The 15,837-nt window shown below is 35.7% G+C and overlaps 1 protein-coding gene across 8 annotated transcripts in view; it reads left to right on the forward strand.

Moving 5' to 3' along the window:
- Positions 1–15,837, forward strand: part of RNF111 (ring finger protein 111) — a 90,695-nt gene that overhangs the window by 32,976 nt on the left and 41,882 nt on the right. For all 8 annotated transcript variants that reach the window (XM_025295695.3, XM_025295692.3, XM_006049619.4 and 5 more), the window contains exon 2: positions 3,582–4,480. In XM_025295695.3, the coding sequence (XP_025151480.1) occupies positions 3,601–4,480 (880 nt within the window). In that variant the 5' untranslated portion in view covers positions 3,582–3,600. The remainder of the gene's footprint in view (positions 1–3,581; positions 4,481–15,837) is intronic.

Below are 15,837 nucleotides of genomic sequence, written 5' to 3' on the forward strand. Positions count from 1 at the left end.
AGTAACAGTTCCTGAAAGTTGTATTGATAAAGTTAGTGGATTTTTGCCCCCATTATTAAACTTACACCGTCACATAAACTTAATTTATAATGTAAAAATATATAAACTTAATTTATAATGTAAATGTAAAAAAACTTAATTTATAATGTAAATCCTAGCCCTAATTTTTAGTTTTGAAAGTTAGCCTTTTTAGCTGTTATCTTCTTTCATGCACAATTTACTACTCATTCTGTATCCCAAACTAATATCAGGCGTAATTGGTATGCTGCTGTTATGAATAGCAGTAAAATGATTGAATCAAACCAGTACAAAGAACTAGTATTATGGTTTCAGTATTGAAACACTGTATAATGTCAAACCATTCACAATAGGGCCAAGGAACTAGATCTCTCTAGTACCAAATTACCTTTATAAATTAGATCAACCAATAATTTTTACAGAAATAAAATGCTAGATGGTAATCTTATTAAATAGCAAGTAGTTCAGAGCATTCTTTATTGATCCTTTGTGTCAATTTTGTTGCTTTTTTAGTTAAAAAATATAGAATTGATATTTATTTCTTTTAACGACCTTGCTCCCCTTCTTTTTCTTAGTTCAAAGTAGAGCATACATTTGTACTCAGGAACATAATATGGGATGTTAATATTGCATCTAAGGACTGGGTGACAGTGGAGAGAACAGTTACTGGCATACAAATGCACATACCACATGCTGCACCATGCTTGCTTCTCTCCCTTACTCCACACTTCTCTCCCTTACTCCCTTCCCACCTTGAATTGGGCAGACAAAATTCACCAAAAATCAGAGCAGAGTTAACATAAAGAGTTCATTATTTTGGCCTCGGGGCATAAACTAATGGAAAAGAAATTGAATTTAGTAAATTATGCTGTGAATCATTTCTTTGTAAATTCTCTTATGGATTCCTGTTCTCAGAATTTATCTTGTTCTTTGGCAGATTTTTATTGCCTCTCAGGATCTGCTTTACCAAGACCCAGAGGGTGATCGTAATGATCTGATGCCTTCTTAATTATGGCTTTACTTTTTGACAACAGCTTTATTGAGATATAATTCACATACGATACACATCTCACTTTAAGTGTACTGAACTCAGTGGTTTTTAGCATATTCACTGAGTTGAACAATCATCAAAGGAGTCTTTAAATAAGTGGTCTTCTATGACTTTTTTTTAGTGTCGTGTTTTTGAGGTCCGTATAATGTTGTAAAGTGAATCAGTACTTTATTTCTTTTGATGATTGAGTGTTAATCAGTTTTGTGGACTTACTTATTCATCAGTTGATGGACATTTGTTAACACTTTTTGGCTCTTGTGAGTGGCTATAATGGTACTATTAATATTTGTGTATAAAGTTTTGTGTGGATATATATTTTTATTTCTCTTGGGTTATGCCTTGGAGTGGAAGTGCTGGATCATATGATAACTCTGTGTTTAATCTTTTGAGGAACTGCCAGACTACTTTTCCAAAGTATATGTACCATTTTACATTCCCACCAGCAATGTGTGAGGGTTCCAGTTTCTTTACTTCCTTGTCAACATTTGTTATTATCTGTAGTTTTTTTTTGGTAGCTCTCCTAATGGGACCTGCTTGAATCATGAATCACATATACCTGTGCCTTACTGTGACTTGTTTTTCTTCCATTTAATTATGGTGATCCTTGTACGACTGGCTGCCTCTTACAGTTTGCTCATTGCTCTACACATATGTAAACCCATCTTTTGTTCCTCCTTATACTGCTGATCCTGCTAAAGTCCAGACAGGGCTTGATGACTGATCTTGGATACAACACTACCTGCCCTTGAAGAAGATAGAGATTTTGATAGCTTCGTATAGAAATAGGTTGTTTCAATTTTAATCACTGTCATCTCTTCATCTATTTGATAATAATTACAAACAAAAACATATACCTGTGATGTTGTTTATTTCTGTAACTGTCAATTGTGGAGAAGAAAAATCTTGCTACTAAATATCTATCTTGTTTTCCTCTTTTTTCTGGAAGTAGTTTACAAAGTGGGTGTTAAGTACACAAATCATCTGTGGTGTTAGAAGTTAGGACAGTGGTTAAAACTCTTGGTGGGTGCAGTGACTGGAAGGGGATTTCTGGAATGCTAGTTATCTTATGTTTCTTGATCTTGGAGCTAGTTACATAAGTGTGTGAGAATTCATTGGCTGTAAACTTAGAATACATGTATTTTTGTTATACGTCAATAAAATCTTGTTAAAATTGTTAACATTGCTTAAATCATTTTTAGCACTAGTAAAGGTCTTCATTTGTCTTATTAACTACCTTTTAAATGTGTATATTTCTGTTTTTAAAAATTTATTTATTTTCAATTGAAGGATAATTGTTTGACAATATTGTGTTGGTTTCTGCTATAATCAACATGAATCAACCATAGGCATACATATGTCCCCTCCCTCTTGAACCTCCTTCCCATCTCCCATCCCAAGAATTTATTCCATTTTGAGTCATGATATTTAATACCTTACATTATCACCATTCTTGTATATACACTGTTTTGGTGTAGATGTTTTAATTTTAGGTTCTCTTGTTAGGGCTTCCCAGATGTGCAGCTCATAATTTTAGAGATACAGTGATTTAGGTTTTTACATTGGCTGTAGAGTTTGATTTTTATGTTCTGCTGTGTTGCTTTAACTGAGTGATCTGAAGCAACTCAGTCTTGGCTTTTTTCTTTCTATATGTATCTATCTAAAACTTCATGAAATGTAGTAGTTGTGCCTACTGTCTGTTGGTGAGTTGAGTCTCATTAAGAGACTAGAGTAGTGTGAAGGAAAGAACCATGAAAGAGAAGCTATATTTATATTCATTATTTATAGTAATCCATCTATCACAGTAACCATCAAGATGTACAGAAAGTACTTGATATAATTATCACTTTAAAATGTGATACCAAAAGAAAAACATTATTGACTAATCAAAGTCTTTTGAATTCTGATCTTTTTATCTGTTTTTACTATAATAGGTTTTGGAGAAGTTGTTTGATTTCGACCAAATACATTATGCTGCTGATGTTAGGAAGATACAATAAGATCAGCTTTTTGATTAATATAAGTTTTGAAGTAGACTTACATTCTATGTTCTATGATCTTTACTCTGTTTCTAAAAATTGGATCCTTAAGAGTTATCAGAGAAAAAGGACTTGTTATAGCCATTTTATATCCTGATGAGAAAAAGGCATTTCTGCCCTATTAGAGGAATATTCGTGCTTCCCAATTGACGCTTGTGATAGAGAACCTGCCTGCCAATGTAGGAGATTTGAGAGACGTGGGTTCGATCCCTAGGTTGGAAAGATCCTTGGAGGAGGGCATGGCAGCCTACTCCAGTATCTTTGCCTGGAGAATCCCATGGACAGAGGAGCCTGATGGGCTATGGTCCATGGAATCACAAAGAGTCGGAGAGTCAGACATGATTGAAGCGACTTAGCACACACGCACAGGAATATTCTCAGTGAAATATGAGAACTCTTTAAATAATATATAATAAAATAAAATAATATAATAAAACACATTGACAATCTTTTAAATATCGTGTTGTGTCTTCTAGGCCTTCCTTAAAGTTTCCCATGTCTCAATGGACTCCTGAATATAACAAGCTGTATACCTTAAAAGTGGATATGAAGAGTGAGATTCCTTCTGATGCACCAAAGACACAGGAGAGTCTGAAAGGGATCCTCTTGCATCCAGAGCCCATCGGGGCAGCCAAAAGTTTTCCTGCTGGAGTTGAGATGATTAATAGTAAAGTGGGGAATGAATTCTCTCATTTGTGTGATGATTCTCAAAAACAAGAGAAGGACATGAATGGTAACCAACAAGAGCAAGAAAAAAGTGTTGTTGTGAGGAAGAAACGCAAAAGCCAGCAGGCTGGCCCTTCATACATGCAAAATTGTGCTAAAGAGAACCAGGGAATATTAGGATTGAGACAACACTTAGAAACACCAAGTGATGAAGATAATGATTCCTCTTTTAGTGATTGTCTTTCTTCTCCTTCATCTAGTCTACATTTTGGAGATTCTGATACTGTGACTTCGGATGAGGATAAAGAAGTCTCTGTAAGACATTCCCAGGCAATTTTGAGTGCTAAAAGTAGAACTCATAGTTCACGGTCCCATAAGTGGCCTCGGACTGAGACAGAATCCGTTTCAGGATTGTTAATGAAAAGACCCTGTTTTCATAGCAGTTCATTAAGGAGACTTCCATGCAGAAAGAGATTTGTGAAAAATAATTCCTCCCAGAGGACACAGAAACAAAAAGAGAGGATATTAATGCAGAGGAAAAAACGAGAAGTGTTAGCCCGAAGAAAATATGCATTGCTCCCCAGTTCTAGTAGTTCCAGTGAGAATGACCTCAGCAGTGAATCCTCTTCCAGCTCATCAACTGAAGGAGAAGAAGATTTGTTTGTTTCTACCAGTGAAAACCACCAAAACAATCCAACTGTTGCCTCAGGTAAAAATTTTGTTCCTTAAATTTAGTATAGCATGGAAGCTATTGCATTGTGTTTGTCCTTATTTTCTTCTACATTTGGTGATTTCATTATATTTAAAAGGAATATGAGGCTCTATTAACTTTTATGTTTAAGCTGTATAAATAACCAACTTTATTTAGCCATGACCCCTCTTCTGAGATGCAAATGTTGAAATTTTCTAAAATTTTAAATAGAAAATTGTATATTTTTCTATTTTTCTGATGAAAATGAAGCAACAGATTTTACTGAGTGTTGTTTTGAAAAAATTTGCATTTTATACATATCAGATTATATTTTATGAATTGTTGATTTATGGTACAGTTTCTTTTTGTTTTTTCCTGTAGTGCATCTTTAATATGTTTACCTTTTATGAGTGCCTTTTTAGATAGCTATGTGACAGATTTCTTTTACATTCAGCCACAGTAGGGACAATTCTGGTCACTAAAAAAGACACTTATTTTTCCTTACGTACTCTATTCTTACTGTTTACTATTCTTTTGTCATATTCTTTATAACCAAAAAATAATTTCAAGCATTTGAGAGGTAGCTTTTATTGTGATACAGGAACACAAACTTTTAATCCTGACAGTGCTCAGTCAAGCCTGTGATTAGTCAGTTAAAAATGGGTTAATCATTAGCTCGAGTGCACCCCTCACCACAGTAAATGTTACATTTAATTGGAATAAGTTTATGTATAGTCTCTGAAGTGTATGTTACATACAAACCATTTTTACACTTCATAGTCACTTAAGGTAGTTTGATGAAGTGAGCATTGAAGAGTGAAGTCTGAACTGAGGTAAAAGATTACTTTCTTGTGAAAGTATAAGGAAAACGGGATTTGAGAGAGCTTGATTTTTATGGGGCAAAGATCATGGTTTCCAATTACTGGCAGAACTTTCCCAGTCTTTGCCTGGTGTCTTCCTGTTGAGGGCAAAGCCTACTAGCCTTCTCTGCAGATGACCATTTCTCCCCCTTCTCTCCATCTATATGGGTCCCTTCCTTTTTTGAGACTCCCTTTCCTCTTCCATGTTTATTTTTCTATCCTTGCCAGAACACTGAAATCAGCAACTTTGTACTTAATTTTAGTCTGAGCTATGGTTAGTTCATTTTTTTTAAACCTACCTAAATACTTGTTTTTAAAAAAATTCATTGAGATCACCTGAAAGAAGGTTACAGCAGCCTTTCCTTGAAATTTCTTGAGAAAGAGGGAAGTGATAATAGGAATTGTCCTGCTTAAATGTCACATTTTACATTTTCTCAGGTAATTGGAATGTGAAGACTAGTTTGGAGAGTAGGAGCAACATAATCTAGTGTCTGCTTGAAATTAGTGAGACAGCATGGTTGGTTATGTAAAGCAGAAGTTGCAAGGAACTGGTATTTGTAAGGAAGCATAAGAATAGAGTAAATGTAGGTCTGGATCAGTGTCTTTATCTAGGAAGAAAGGAGTTCGTATACCCTCAAATATTCAAGATAAATTCAAACTCTAATTCATTTAAAAATCTTGTTTAGTACTGTTGTAGCATGTGGGTTTTTAAACTTTCTTGTAAGAATTACATTATTTTCAAACATTACCCTTAATGGTTTGTCTCTGAAACGACAGATCCAAAAGTTGAAGCCAAGTACTCACACTGATGTTTTCTCGTTTCTAGACCAGAATTTTGTTTTATATTAGTTTTTAATAATAATATTCATTTGGTGTGAAATTTTAAAAGTTCCAAGAAAGTATAAAGTAAAAAGTAAGTTTACCTCTTCTTAGGTTCCAGCCTTGCTACCCAAAAGTAATCAGTTAGCAGTTTCTTACTTCCTTCAGAAAATGTGGAAGTATATATAAATATAGATAAGTAATGTGGGTTTTAAAAATATCAGTATGTATAGTCACTTCTTTAAAAAAGAAAAAAAGCTGCATAGTATTCCCTTTGTATACGTGGTCCACAGTTTATTTAATCAACTTATTTTTGTTGATATTTGCTACATTCATCAGTATTCAGCATTCTGAATGCATTTTTTACATGTCTAAGTAAGCATATCTTAAGGAATAATTTGAGAAGTATATCACAGGGTATATGCATTTTAAAATTTGGTAGCAATTGTTGCCAGGATGCCCTCCAAGGAGTTTGCCTCAAGTTCTTCACGGCCCAACAGTGGAGGATATCATGATAGTAAAAATACCTAGTATTGGGGACTTCCTGGTAGTCCCATGGTTGGGATTCCGCCTGCCAATGCAGGGGACACGGGTTCAATCCCTGGTCCAGTAAGATCACACATGCCATGGAACAGCTAAGCCGTGAGCCACAGCTACTGAGCCTGCAAGCCGCAGCTACTTAAGCCCAGGGCCCAGAGCCCATGCTCTGCAACAAGAGAAGCCACTGCCATGCGGAGCCTGTGCAGCACAACAAAGAGAAGCCGCCTACTTCCCACTGCTAGAGAAAGCTCATGTGTAACAATGAATTTAGACCCAGTGTAGTCCAAATAAATAAAGTTTTTAAAAATACCTAGTATTTGTTGGGTATTTACTCTGTGCTGGTAATGTTCTGGGCTTCCCAGATGGCACTAGTGGTAAAGAACCTGCCGGCCAGTATTGGAGATATAAGAGGTGTGGGTTTGATCCCTGGGTCAGGAAGATTCCCCTGGAGAAGGGTATGGCAACATACTCCAGTATTTTTGCCTGGAGAATCCCATGGACAGAGGAGCCTAGTGGGCTATAGTCCATAGGATCACAGAGTTGGACATGATTGAAGCAACTTAGCACGCATGCACAGTAATGTTTTAAGTGCTTTGTATGTGTTCTCATTTAATCCTCCCACTCTTTGGAGGTAGATTCTGTCATTATCATCTTCATATCATAGAGAAACATTTAGAAAACCATTGTAGAATAATTTATATACAGAATAGTTAAATATTGATGGGACTTAGCTATATTGTCAAACTTTTTTCCTTTTTTCCACTTTATTGTATTTTTTTATTAATCTTTATTTTCTAACTTTTTATTTTGTATTGGTGTATAGCCGATTAACAGTGTTATGATAGTTTCAGGTGAACAGCGAATGGTGTATTGTCAAAAAATTTTTAGCCCTCTCAAAAAATTGCCTTCTTTAGATTCTTTGAGGTAGGGTTTTCTTCTAGATGTATTTTTAGTGCTGGCTTTTTGACTCCAGGTCTAGTGTGTTTTAGTGTGTGTAAATGATTAGGGGAGGATTTATCTACTGAACTTTAGTAATATGATTTGTAATGTGGATGGGCATTATCTGGAGTACTCGGACAACTTTTTCATAATGCTGTTCATCAGCGCTTATTGATTATTACTGTAGTGAACTGATGGAAAGAATGTTTTACATGTTAAGTCTTTTGTTTAACCTTCAAACTCTCTAAGGCAAAACTGTTGTAGATAATTAAAGGGTTTTGCCAGATTACCAAGAATGAGTTATTTAAGTCAGTACTTTATATTGTATAACAAATTAGTTCATATGTAGTCAGCAGATTTCTGTGTAATCCCTGTTTGACTTTTGCTTTATCATTATTGTCTTTTAAATTTATTAGAGCTCTCTATTCAAGCCTAGAAAGCCAAAATTATACACAACTTGAGTTGCTGGACATTGAGTTATTTCCCTTTGCCAACTGGGTAGAGAATTTATGTATCCTGTTTTGTTCTCAATATTTGCCAAGAACTTCATATGTTTTAAAATAACCTAGTGGCAGCTAAGTTTCAGAGAGCTATTACTCAGTGTGCCTTCTCTGAACTGCTGTTTAAATTTTTATTATATAATACTATAGGCTTTGGTTTCTCCCAATTAATTGTACTTTTGAGGATCTCCTTATTTTACTAAATTTAAATTAAATATCTATAGATTATATTTCCTCCAGACTTGAAGGAAATGTAAATACCATGTATGTCCCCAAATAAGAGAGCTAGAATATGTCAGCCCACTTTCCTACTGAGGAGAAAAAAAAAGTTTTGAATCTCTTGAAATATATACATTTAGGGCTATAGTTAAAGTAGTAGTATATCTAAAGTAGTAGTTTTAGTCTTAAAACTAAATCACTAATTTATTTGCATATATAAAATGTTGAATAAATATCAATTTAGAAATATTGTATGTCAGTACCCACATTTCCTGATAATAGGAATTATAACAATAATAATTATTACTCACACAGGCACCTTAGGTACCAGTGACTTGATAATTGCTAGAACCACGTTTTAAGTTGGACAGTTTTCAAGATCATATTATTCTCATCTTTGTGTAAGATACAGCACTTGTGACTCCATGAGTGATGCTGTCACTGGAAATTTTATCCCAAACTACATATACCTTTTTTCCTTATATTATGACTGGAAAATCCCTTTTTTGTAGGTGTTTTGTTTTATTTCTCATAGCTGTACACTTTATTTACAGCTTTTAAAAATGTATCCAACAGGTATATATTCATATTTTGTGACTATACTCCATACTGTATTGACTTAAGGGTTTTACAAGTGTACTCAGCTTGTAAAGATGCTCAACCCTTGGAATTGTAAAGTCCTTACACTGTGAATTATATCTAAATTCATGAATATTTCTTTTCTAAAAATAGTTTTTGTTATTTTATAATTTTTATATGGGAATTTTCACACTTTTAATATAAAAAAATATAAATATACAATGAACTCCTACATATTCAGAATCTAACTTCAGTTTTCAACATTCTGCTATTCTTATTTCATCTCTTACCTCTCCTTTTTTTAATGGAGAATGTCAGAACAGTTTCTGACATCATACCATTTAATTTGTTTTATATACTACATATTTCCTACAGACTGGTGGATCTAAAAACTTGATTAGATTCAGGTTCAGTTTAGCAACATTTCCGTGGTGGTGCTGTGCACTTTCTGTTGTATCACATGTTAAAATTGATGAGAGGGTTTAGATTGTGTCATCCTGATCCTTCCACCATAAAATTTCCCATCAACATTTCATAAAATACTTTTAGCAGCTTTGATGATCTTATCTAGATACATTATTTCATTAAGGGTTCTAAAATGCTGACTTTCTAATTCTGTCATTCTGTTACATTTATTAACTGAGTTCTCTTAAAAGGAAGAATTGTCCCTACATCAACTAATCGTTTACTCTGAAATGTAGGTCATACAGGAAAGGTAAGACGAATGCTTGAATCTTCACCTTCATTTACTATTTTTTCAGAATAAACTCTAGCAATATTTAAAGAGATTTTTCATTTTCAAGTACCATTTTGAGATCATAGATTTTGGCATAGTTGATGTGTTATGGTCTTCTTATTCTTGTTGATGTTCAAATAGTTTCATCTTTGACCAGTGGGAGTATTTTCAAGTTGGTCTGTGTCCTTCTGATACCACTCAAGTAAACTTTCCTAATTTCCTTACTCTCTGATTTAACAAGATAGTCCAGATTCATCCTTTTCATTTCCTGTCCCAAACCTGGAACTAGTCATTCCAAGTACTCCTGATTGCTTTTTATTGAGAAATGACAAAACTGCTCAGTTTTCTATAGGGTTATCATTGTTTTTCATCTTTCTTAATGGATGTAGTTTGTAAAGATTATAGAAAGATAAATCATTAATTCATGTGACTATTTCCACTGAAAATTCAGTATTAGGGTTTTTATGTAAGCTTGTGTTTTACTTTTTGATCTGTTTACTCTTACATTGAAAATCTTGATTCTTAACAATATTAACTTTTATTCTATACAAACTATAAATACACAGACAAGTAAACATTCATATATGAATTTAAATGAAAATACTTACAATTATTACTAACAATAATTCTGTTGAATATAATACAAAATTTTTTCTGTGTGTTTCTTTGTTGCCCTTTGCTGGTTTTCTGTGTGGTTATGCCACCAATTTAATATGCATTTAGGATCATTTGTTTCATGGTTGCTGCAAGGTTTTGTTTTTTTCTTTTAAAGGATTTGTAAAAATTTTTAGTTTTGCTTTTTAATTCTGTGAAGCACATACCTGGTTCTGAAGTCAAGATCACTGCAGACAGTGACTGTAGCCACAAAATTAAAAGACGATTGCTCCTTGGAAGCAAAGCTATGACAGACCAAGACAGGGCATTAAAAAGTAGAGACATCTCTTAGCTGAAAAAGGTACATATAGTAAAAGCTGTAGTTTTTCCAGTAGTCGGGTATGGATGTGAGAACTGGACCATAAAGAAGGCTGAGTGCTGAAGAATTGATGCTTTTGCATTGTGGTGTTGGAGAAGATTCTTGAGAGTCCCTTGGACAGCAGGGAGATCAAACTAGTCAATCCTAAAGGAAATCAACCCTGAATATTCATTGAAGGGACTGGTGCTGAAGCTACCTGATGTGAAGAGCCAACTCATTGGAAAAGACCCTGATGCTGGGAAAGATTGAGGACAGGAGAAGAGGGAGACAGAGGATGAGATGGTTGGATGGTATCACTGACTCAGTGGACACGAGTTTGAGCAAACTCTGGGAGATAGTAAAGGACAGGGAAGCCTGGCATGCTGCAGTCCTTGGGTCACAGAGAGTCAAACACGACTTAGCGGCTGAACAAAATCAAAACTTTTAAATAAGATGCATTCATTGAGGTCTAGTTTTCCATCTTTGCCCTCTCTTCCTGTCTTTTTCTCACTAATAGTCATTTCACACTATTTTTGTCTTAGTTTGTTCCATTTTTTCTCTTCAAAAAGATTAGCAAATATATATATATATGTATGTGTATATATGTTTACGTACACACATCCTCCCCTCACAACATAGCTCTCTTTTTCACTTAACAATATATTCAGTTGTTAGAGTATAGAGATATAATAGAGGAATAAAAAATAGATATGAGATGTAGGCTTTCCTACATTCCTCTATTCATTCTTTTTCATTCCTCTTTTATTTTTTCCACAGGTCCACAGTATTTGTTGTATAGTTATATCCTAATTTGTTCAACCAGTCTACTATTGATGAACATTTTGCAGACTTTTGCTATTATGAATCGGCTTGCAATGAATAGCTTTTTGTATATGTCATTTGATAGTTTATGCCATTGTATCTTTGGGATAGAATTCTAGGAGGGGATTGTTGGGTCAAAGACAAAAGAGTATGTTATTTTTAAAATATGGCCAAATTTCTCTGTGAAGATTGTAACCATTTTGGATTCATCAGCGTTGTATGAAAGTGCCTATTTCCCCAAAGCCTTTCCAGCAGCATCTGTTGTCAGATTTTAATTTTTTGGTCCATTTGATAGGGAAGAAGTAGTATATCAGTGTATTTTAATTTGCATTTTTTATGAGTAATGTTTCTGTGTCTTTTCATGTATTTAAAAGTTATTTGCATTTCTTTTCTTGAGATCAGTAACTTCATTTGCCTGTTTTTCTCTCAGAATATTGGTCATTATTCCATCCATTTTTAGAAGTTTTTTATATATATCTTCAGTTCATTTCAGTTCAGTCGCTCAGTTGTGTCCAACTCTTTGCGACCCCATGAATCGCAGCACACCAGGCCTTCCTGTCCATCACAAACTCCCAGGGTTCATTCAGACTCAAGTCCATTGAGTCAGTGATGCCATCCAGCCATCTCATCCTCTGTCGTCCCCTTCTCCTCCTGCCCCCAATCCCTCCCAGCATCAGAGTCTTTTCCAATGAGTCAACTCTTCACATGAGGTGGCCAAAGTACTGGAGTTTCAGCTTCAGCATCATTCCCTCCAAAGAAATCCCAGGGCTGATCTCCTTCAGAATGGACTGGTTGGGTCTCCTTGCAGTCCAAGGGACTCTCAAGAGTCTTCTCCAACACCACAGTTCAAAAGCATCAATTCTTCGGCGCTCAGCCTTCTTCACAGTCCAACTCTCACATCCATACATGACTACAGGAAAAACCATAGCCTTGACTAGACGAACCTTTGTTGGCAAAGTAATGTCTCTGCTTTTCAATATGCTGTCTAGGTTGGTCATAACTTTCCTTCCAAGGAGTAAGCGTCTTTTAATCTCATGGCTGTAGTCACCATCTGCAATGATTTTGGACCCCCAAAATAAAATCTGACACTGTTTCCACTGTTTCCCCATCTATTTCCCATGAAGTGATGGGACCGGATGCCATAATCTTCGTTTTCTGAATGTTGAGCTTTAAGCCAACTTTTTCACTCTCCACTTTCACTTTCATCAAGAGGCTTTTTAGTTCCTCTTCACTTTCTGCCATAAGGGTGCTGTCATCTGCATATCTGAGGTTATTGATATTTCTCCCTGCAGTCTTGATTCCAGCTTGTGTTTCTTCCAGTCCAGGGTTTCTCATGCTGTACTCTGCATATAAGTTAAATAAGCAGGGTGACAATATACAGCCTTGACGTACTCCTTTTCCTATTTGGAACTAGTCTGTTGTTCCATGTCTAGTTCTAACTGTTGCTTCCTGACCTGCATACAAATTTCTCAAGAGGCAGATCAGATGGTGTGGTATTCCCATCTCTTTCAGAATTTTCCACAGTTTATTGTGATCCACACAGTCAAAGGCTTTGGCATAGTCAATAAAGCAGAAATAGATGTTTTTCTGGAACTCTCTTGCTTTTTCCATGATCCAGCGGATGTTGGCAATTTGATCTCTGGTTCCTCTGCCTTTCTAAAACCAGCTTGAACATCAGGAAGTTCACGGTTCACATATTGCTGAAGCCTGGCTTGGAGAATTTTGAGCATTACTTTACTAGCATGTGAGATGAGTGCAATTGTGAGGTAGTTTGAGCATTCTTTGGCATTGCCTTTCTTGGGGATTGAAACGAAAACTGACCTTTTCCAGTCCTGTGGCCACTGCTGAGTTTTCCAGATTTGCTGGCATATTGAGTGCAGCACTTTCACAGCATCATCTTTCAGGGTTTGAAATAGCTCAACTGGAATTCCATCACCTCCACTAGCTTTGTTCGTAGTGATGCTTTCTAAGGCCCACTTGACTTCACATTGCAGGATGTCTGGCTCTAGGTCAGTGATCACACCATTGTGATTATCTGGGTCGTGAAGATCTTTTTTGTACAGTTGTTCTGTGTATTCTTGCCACCTCTTCTTGATATCTTCTGCTTCTGTTAGGTCCATACCATTTCTGTCCTTTATCGAGCCCATCTTTGCATGAAATGTTCCCTTGGTATCTCTAATTTTCTTGAAGAGATCTCTAGTCTTTCCCATTCTGTTGTTTTCCTCTCTTTCCTTGCATTGATCTCCGAGGAAGGCTTTCTTATCTCTTTTCGCTATTCTTTGGAACTCTGCATTCAGATGTTTATATCTTTCCTTTTCTCCTTTGCTTTTTGCTTCTCTCCTTTTCACAGCTATTTGTAAGGCCTCCCCAGACAGCCATTTTGCTTTTTTGCATTTCTTTTCCATGGGAATGGTCTTGATCCCTGTCTCCTGTACAATGTCACGAACCTCATTCCATAGTTCATCAGGCACCCTATCTGACAGATCTAGGCCCTTAAATCTATTTCTCACTTCCACTGTATAATCATAAGGGATTTGATTTAGGTCATACCTGAATGGTCTAGTGGTTTTCCCTACTTTCTTCAATTTCAGTCTGAATTTGGCAATAAGGAGTTCATAGTCTGAGCCATAGTCAGCTCCTGGTCTTGTTTTTGCTGAGTGTATGGAGTTTCTCCATCTTTGGCTGCAAAGAATATAATCAATCTGATTTCAGTTTTGACCATCTGGTGATGTCCACATGTAGAGTCTTCTTTAGAGAGATGTATTTTTTTGTATCACACATTTTCCTCAAATTTGTCTTTAGTTTTTGACTCTGCAGTGTCAAAAATTGTTTTGGATTAGTCACATTTATTGACCGTTACTGTTCCTGTGTTTTTGATCATTATTAGTAAAGTTTTTCCCACTACAAGTTTATAAGGGAACTAACCCATTTCTCTCTGGACCCTGTATTGTTTACCTTTCTTTTCCCCCCTTACAAAGCACAGATATATTTGATGTTTACAATGTGAAGAATGGATCCTTTTTTTCACGTGACTATCCAACTGTCCCAAACCAAACCGTTTAAAATGTTCTTTCTCCTATTGACTTGAGATGCCACCTTTGTCATATGTTAAATTTCCTTAAGCACTTGGATCTATTTATGGAACTTTCCTACTATTTCATTGGTCAGTCTGTCTGTGCATGTACTAGAAGCACAGTTTTAATTATAGACTGTTTCATATTTTCCTGATTATTTTCTCCTGTTTTTTCCTCCAAGTGAATGTATAATCTTTTTATTTGAGGATGATGGTAGGGGGGAGACACATGATGATATATTTTTTGGAATTGTGTTTGTAGGCTAAATTAGAGTGAACTGACATCTTTAATGGAGAAGGCAATGGCATCCCATTCCAGTACTCTTGCCTGGAAAATCTCATGGATGGAGGAGCCTGGTAGGCTGCAGTCCATGGGGTCGCTAGAGTCGGACATGACTGAGCGACTTCACTTTCACTTTTCACTTTCATGCATTGGAGAAGGAAATGGCAACCCACTCCAGTGTTCTTGCCTGGAGAATCCCAGGGATGGTGGAGCCTGGTAGGCTGCCGTCTGTGGGGTCGCACAGAGTCAGACACAACTGAAGCGACTTAGCAGCAGCAGACATCTTTAAGATTTTGAGTGTTCCTATTCCAGAGTATGGAATGTCTTTTCATTTACTGAAATGTAATTTTGATCTTGCAGGGAATGTTTTATAGATTTTTTTATCAGCTTTATTGAGGTATAATTTGCCTATCATAAAATTTATCCATATTGAGTATACAGTTCAGTGACTTAGTAAACTTAGAGCTGTACAGCCATTGCCACAGTACAGTTTTAGAACATTTCCATTAATCTCAAAAGATCCCACCTGCCTGTTTACAGTTAGTCTCTGTCCTACACTTACTTCCTCATACAACCTCTAATCTGCTGCTCTCTCTATAGACTTGCTTTTTCAGGACATTTCATAATACTATATGTGATCCTTTGTATCTGGCTTCTTTCACTTCCCTTAGTGTTTTTGAGGTTCATCTGTGTTGTAGCAGATATCAGTAATTAGTTTCATTTTGTTTTTATTTAATTCTATTCATGTTATTACTTAGTTCCTTTATAGTATGCCATTGTATTGATAAGCCACATTTTGTTTACCATTTGTCAGGTGGTGCACATTTAATTGTTTCTAGTATTTGACTATTGTAAATAATACTGTTTGTGAACATTTGGGTACAGATTCTTTGTGTATGTATATGTTTTCACTTCTTTTGAAAAGATACCCAACAAAAGCATCCCTCAGAAGAAGAGTCAAAGCTATTAAAACTTAAGTAACTTTGTGACTACAAAAGACAGGAGCAGTAGCAATGGCAACTGTAACAGGAACATTCTTTTGATAGTGAGTAG

This window comes from Bubalus bubalis, chromosome 11, assembly GCF_019923935.1.
Source record: "Bubalus bubalis isolate 160015118507 breed Murrah chromosome 11, NDDB_SH_1, whole genome shotgun sequence".
NCBI lineage: Eukaryota > Metazoa > Chordata > Mammalia > Artiodactyla > Bovidae > Bubalus > Bubalus bubalis.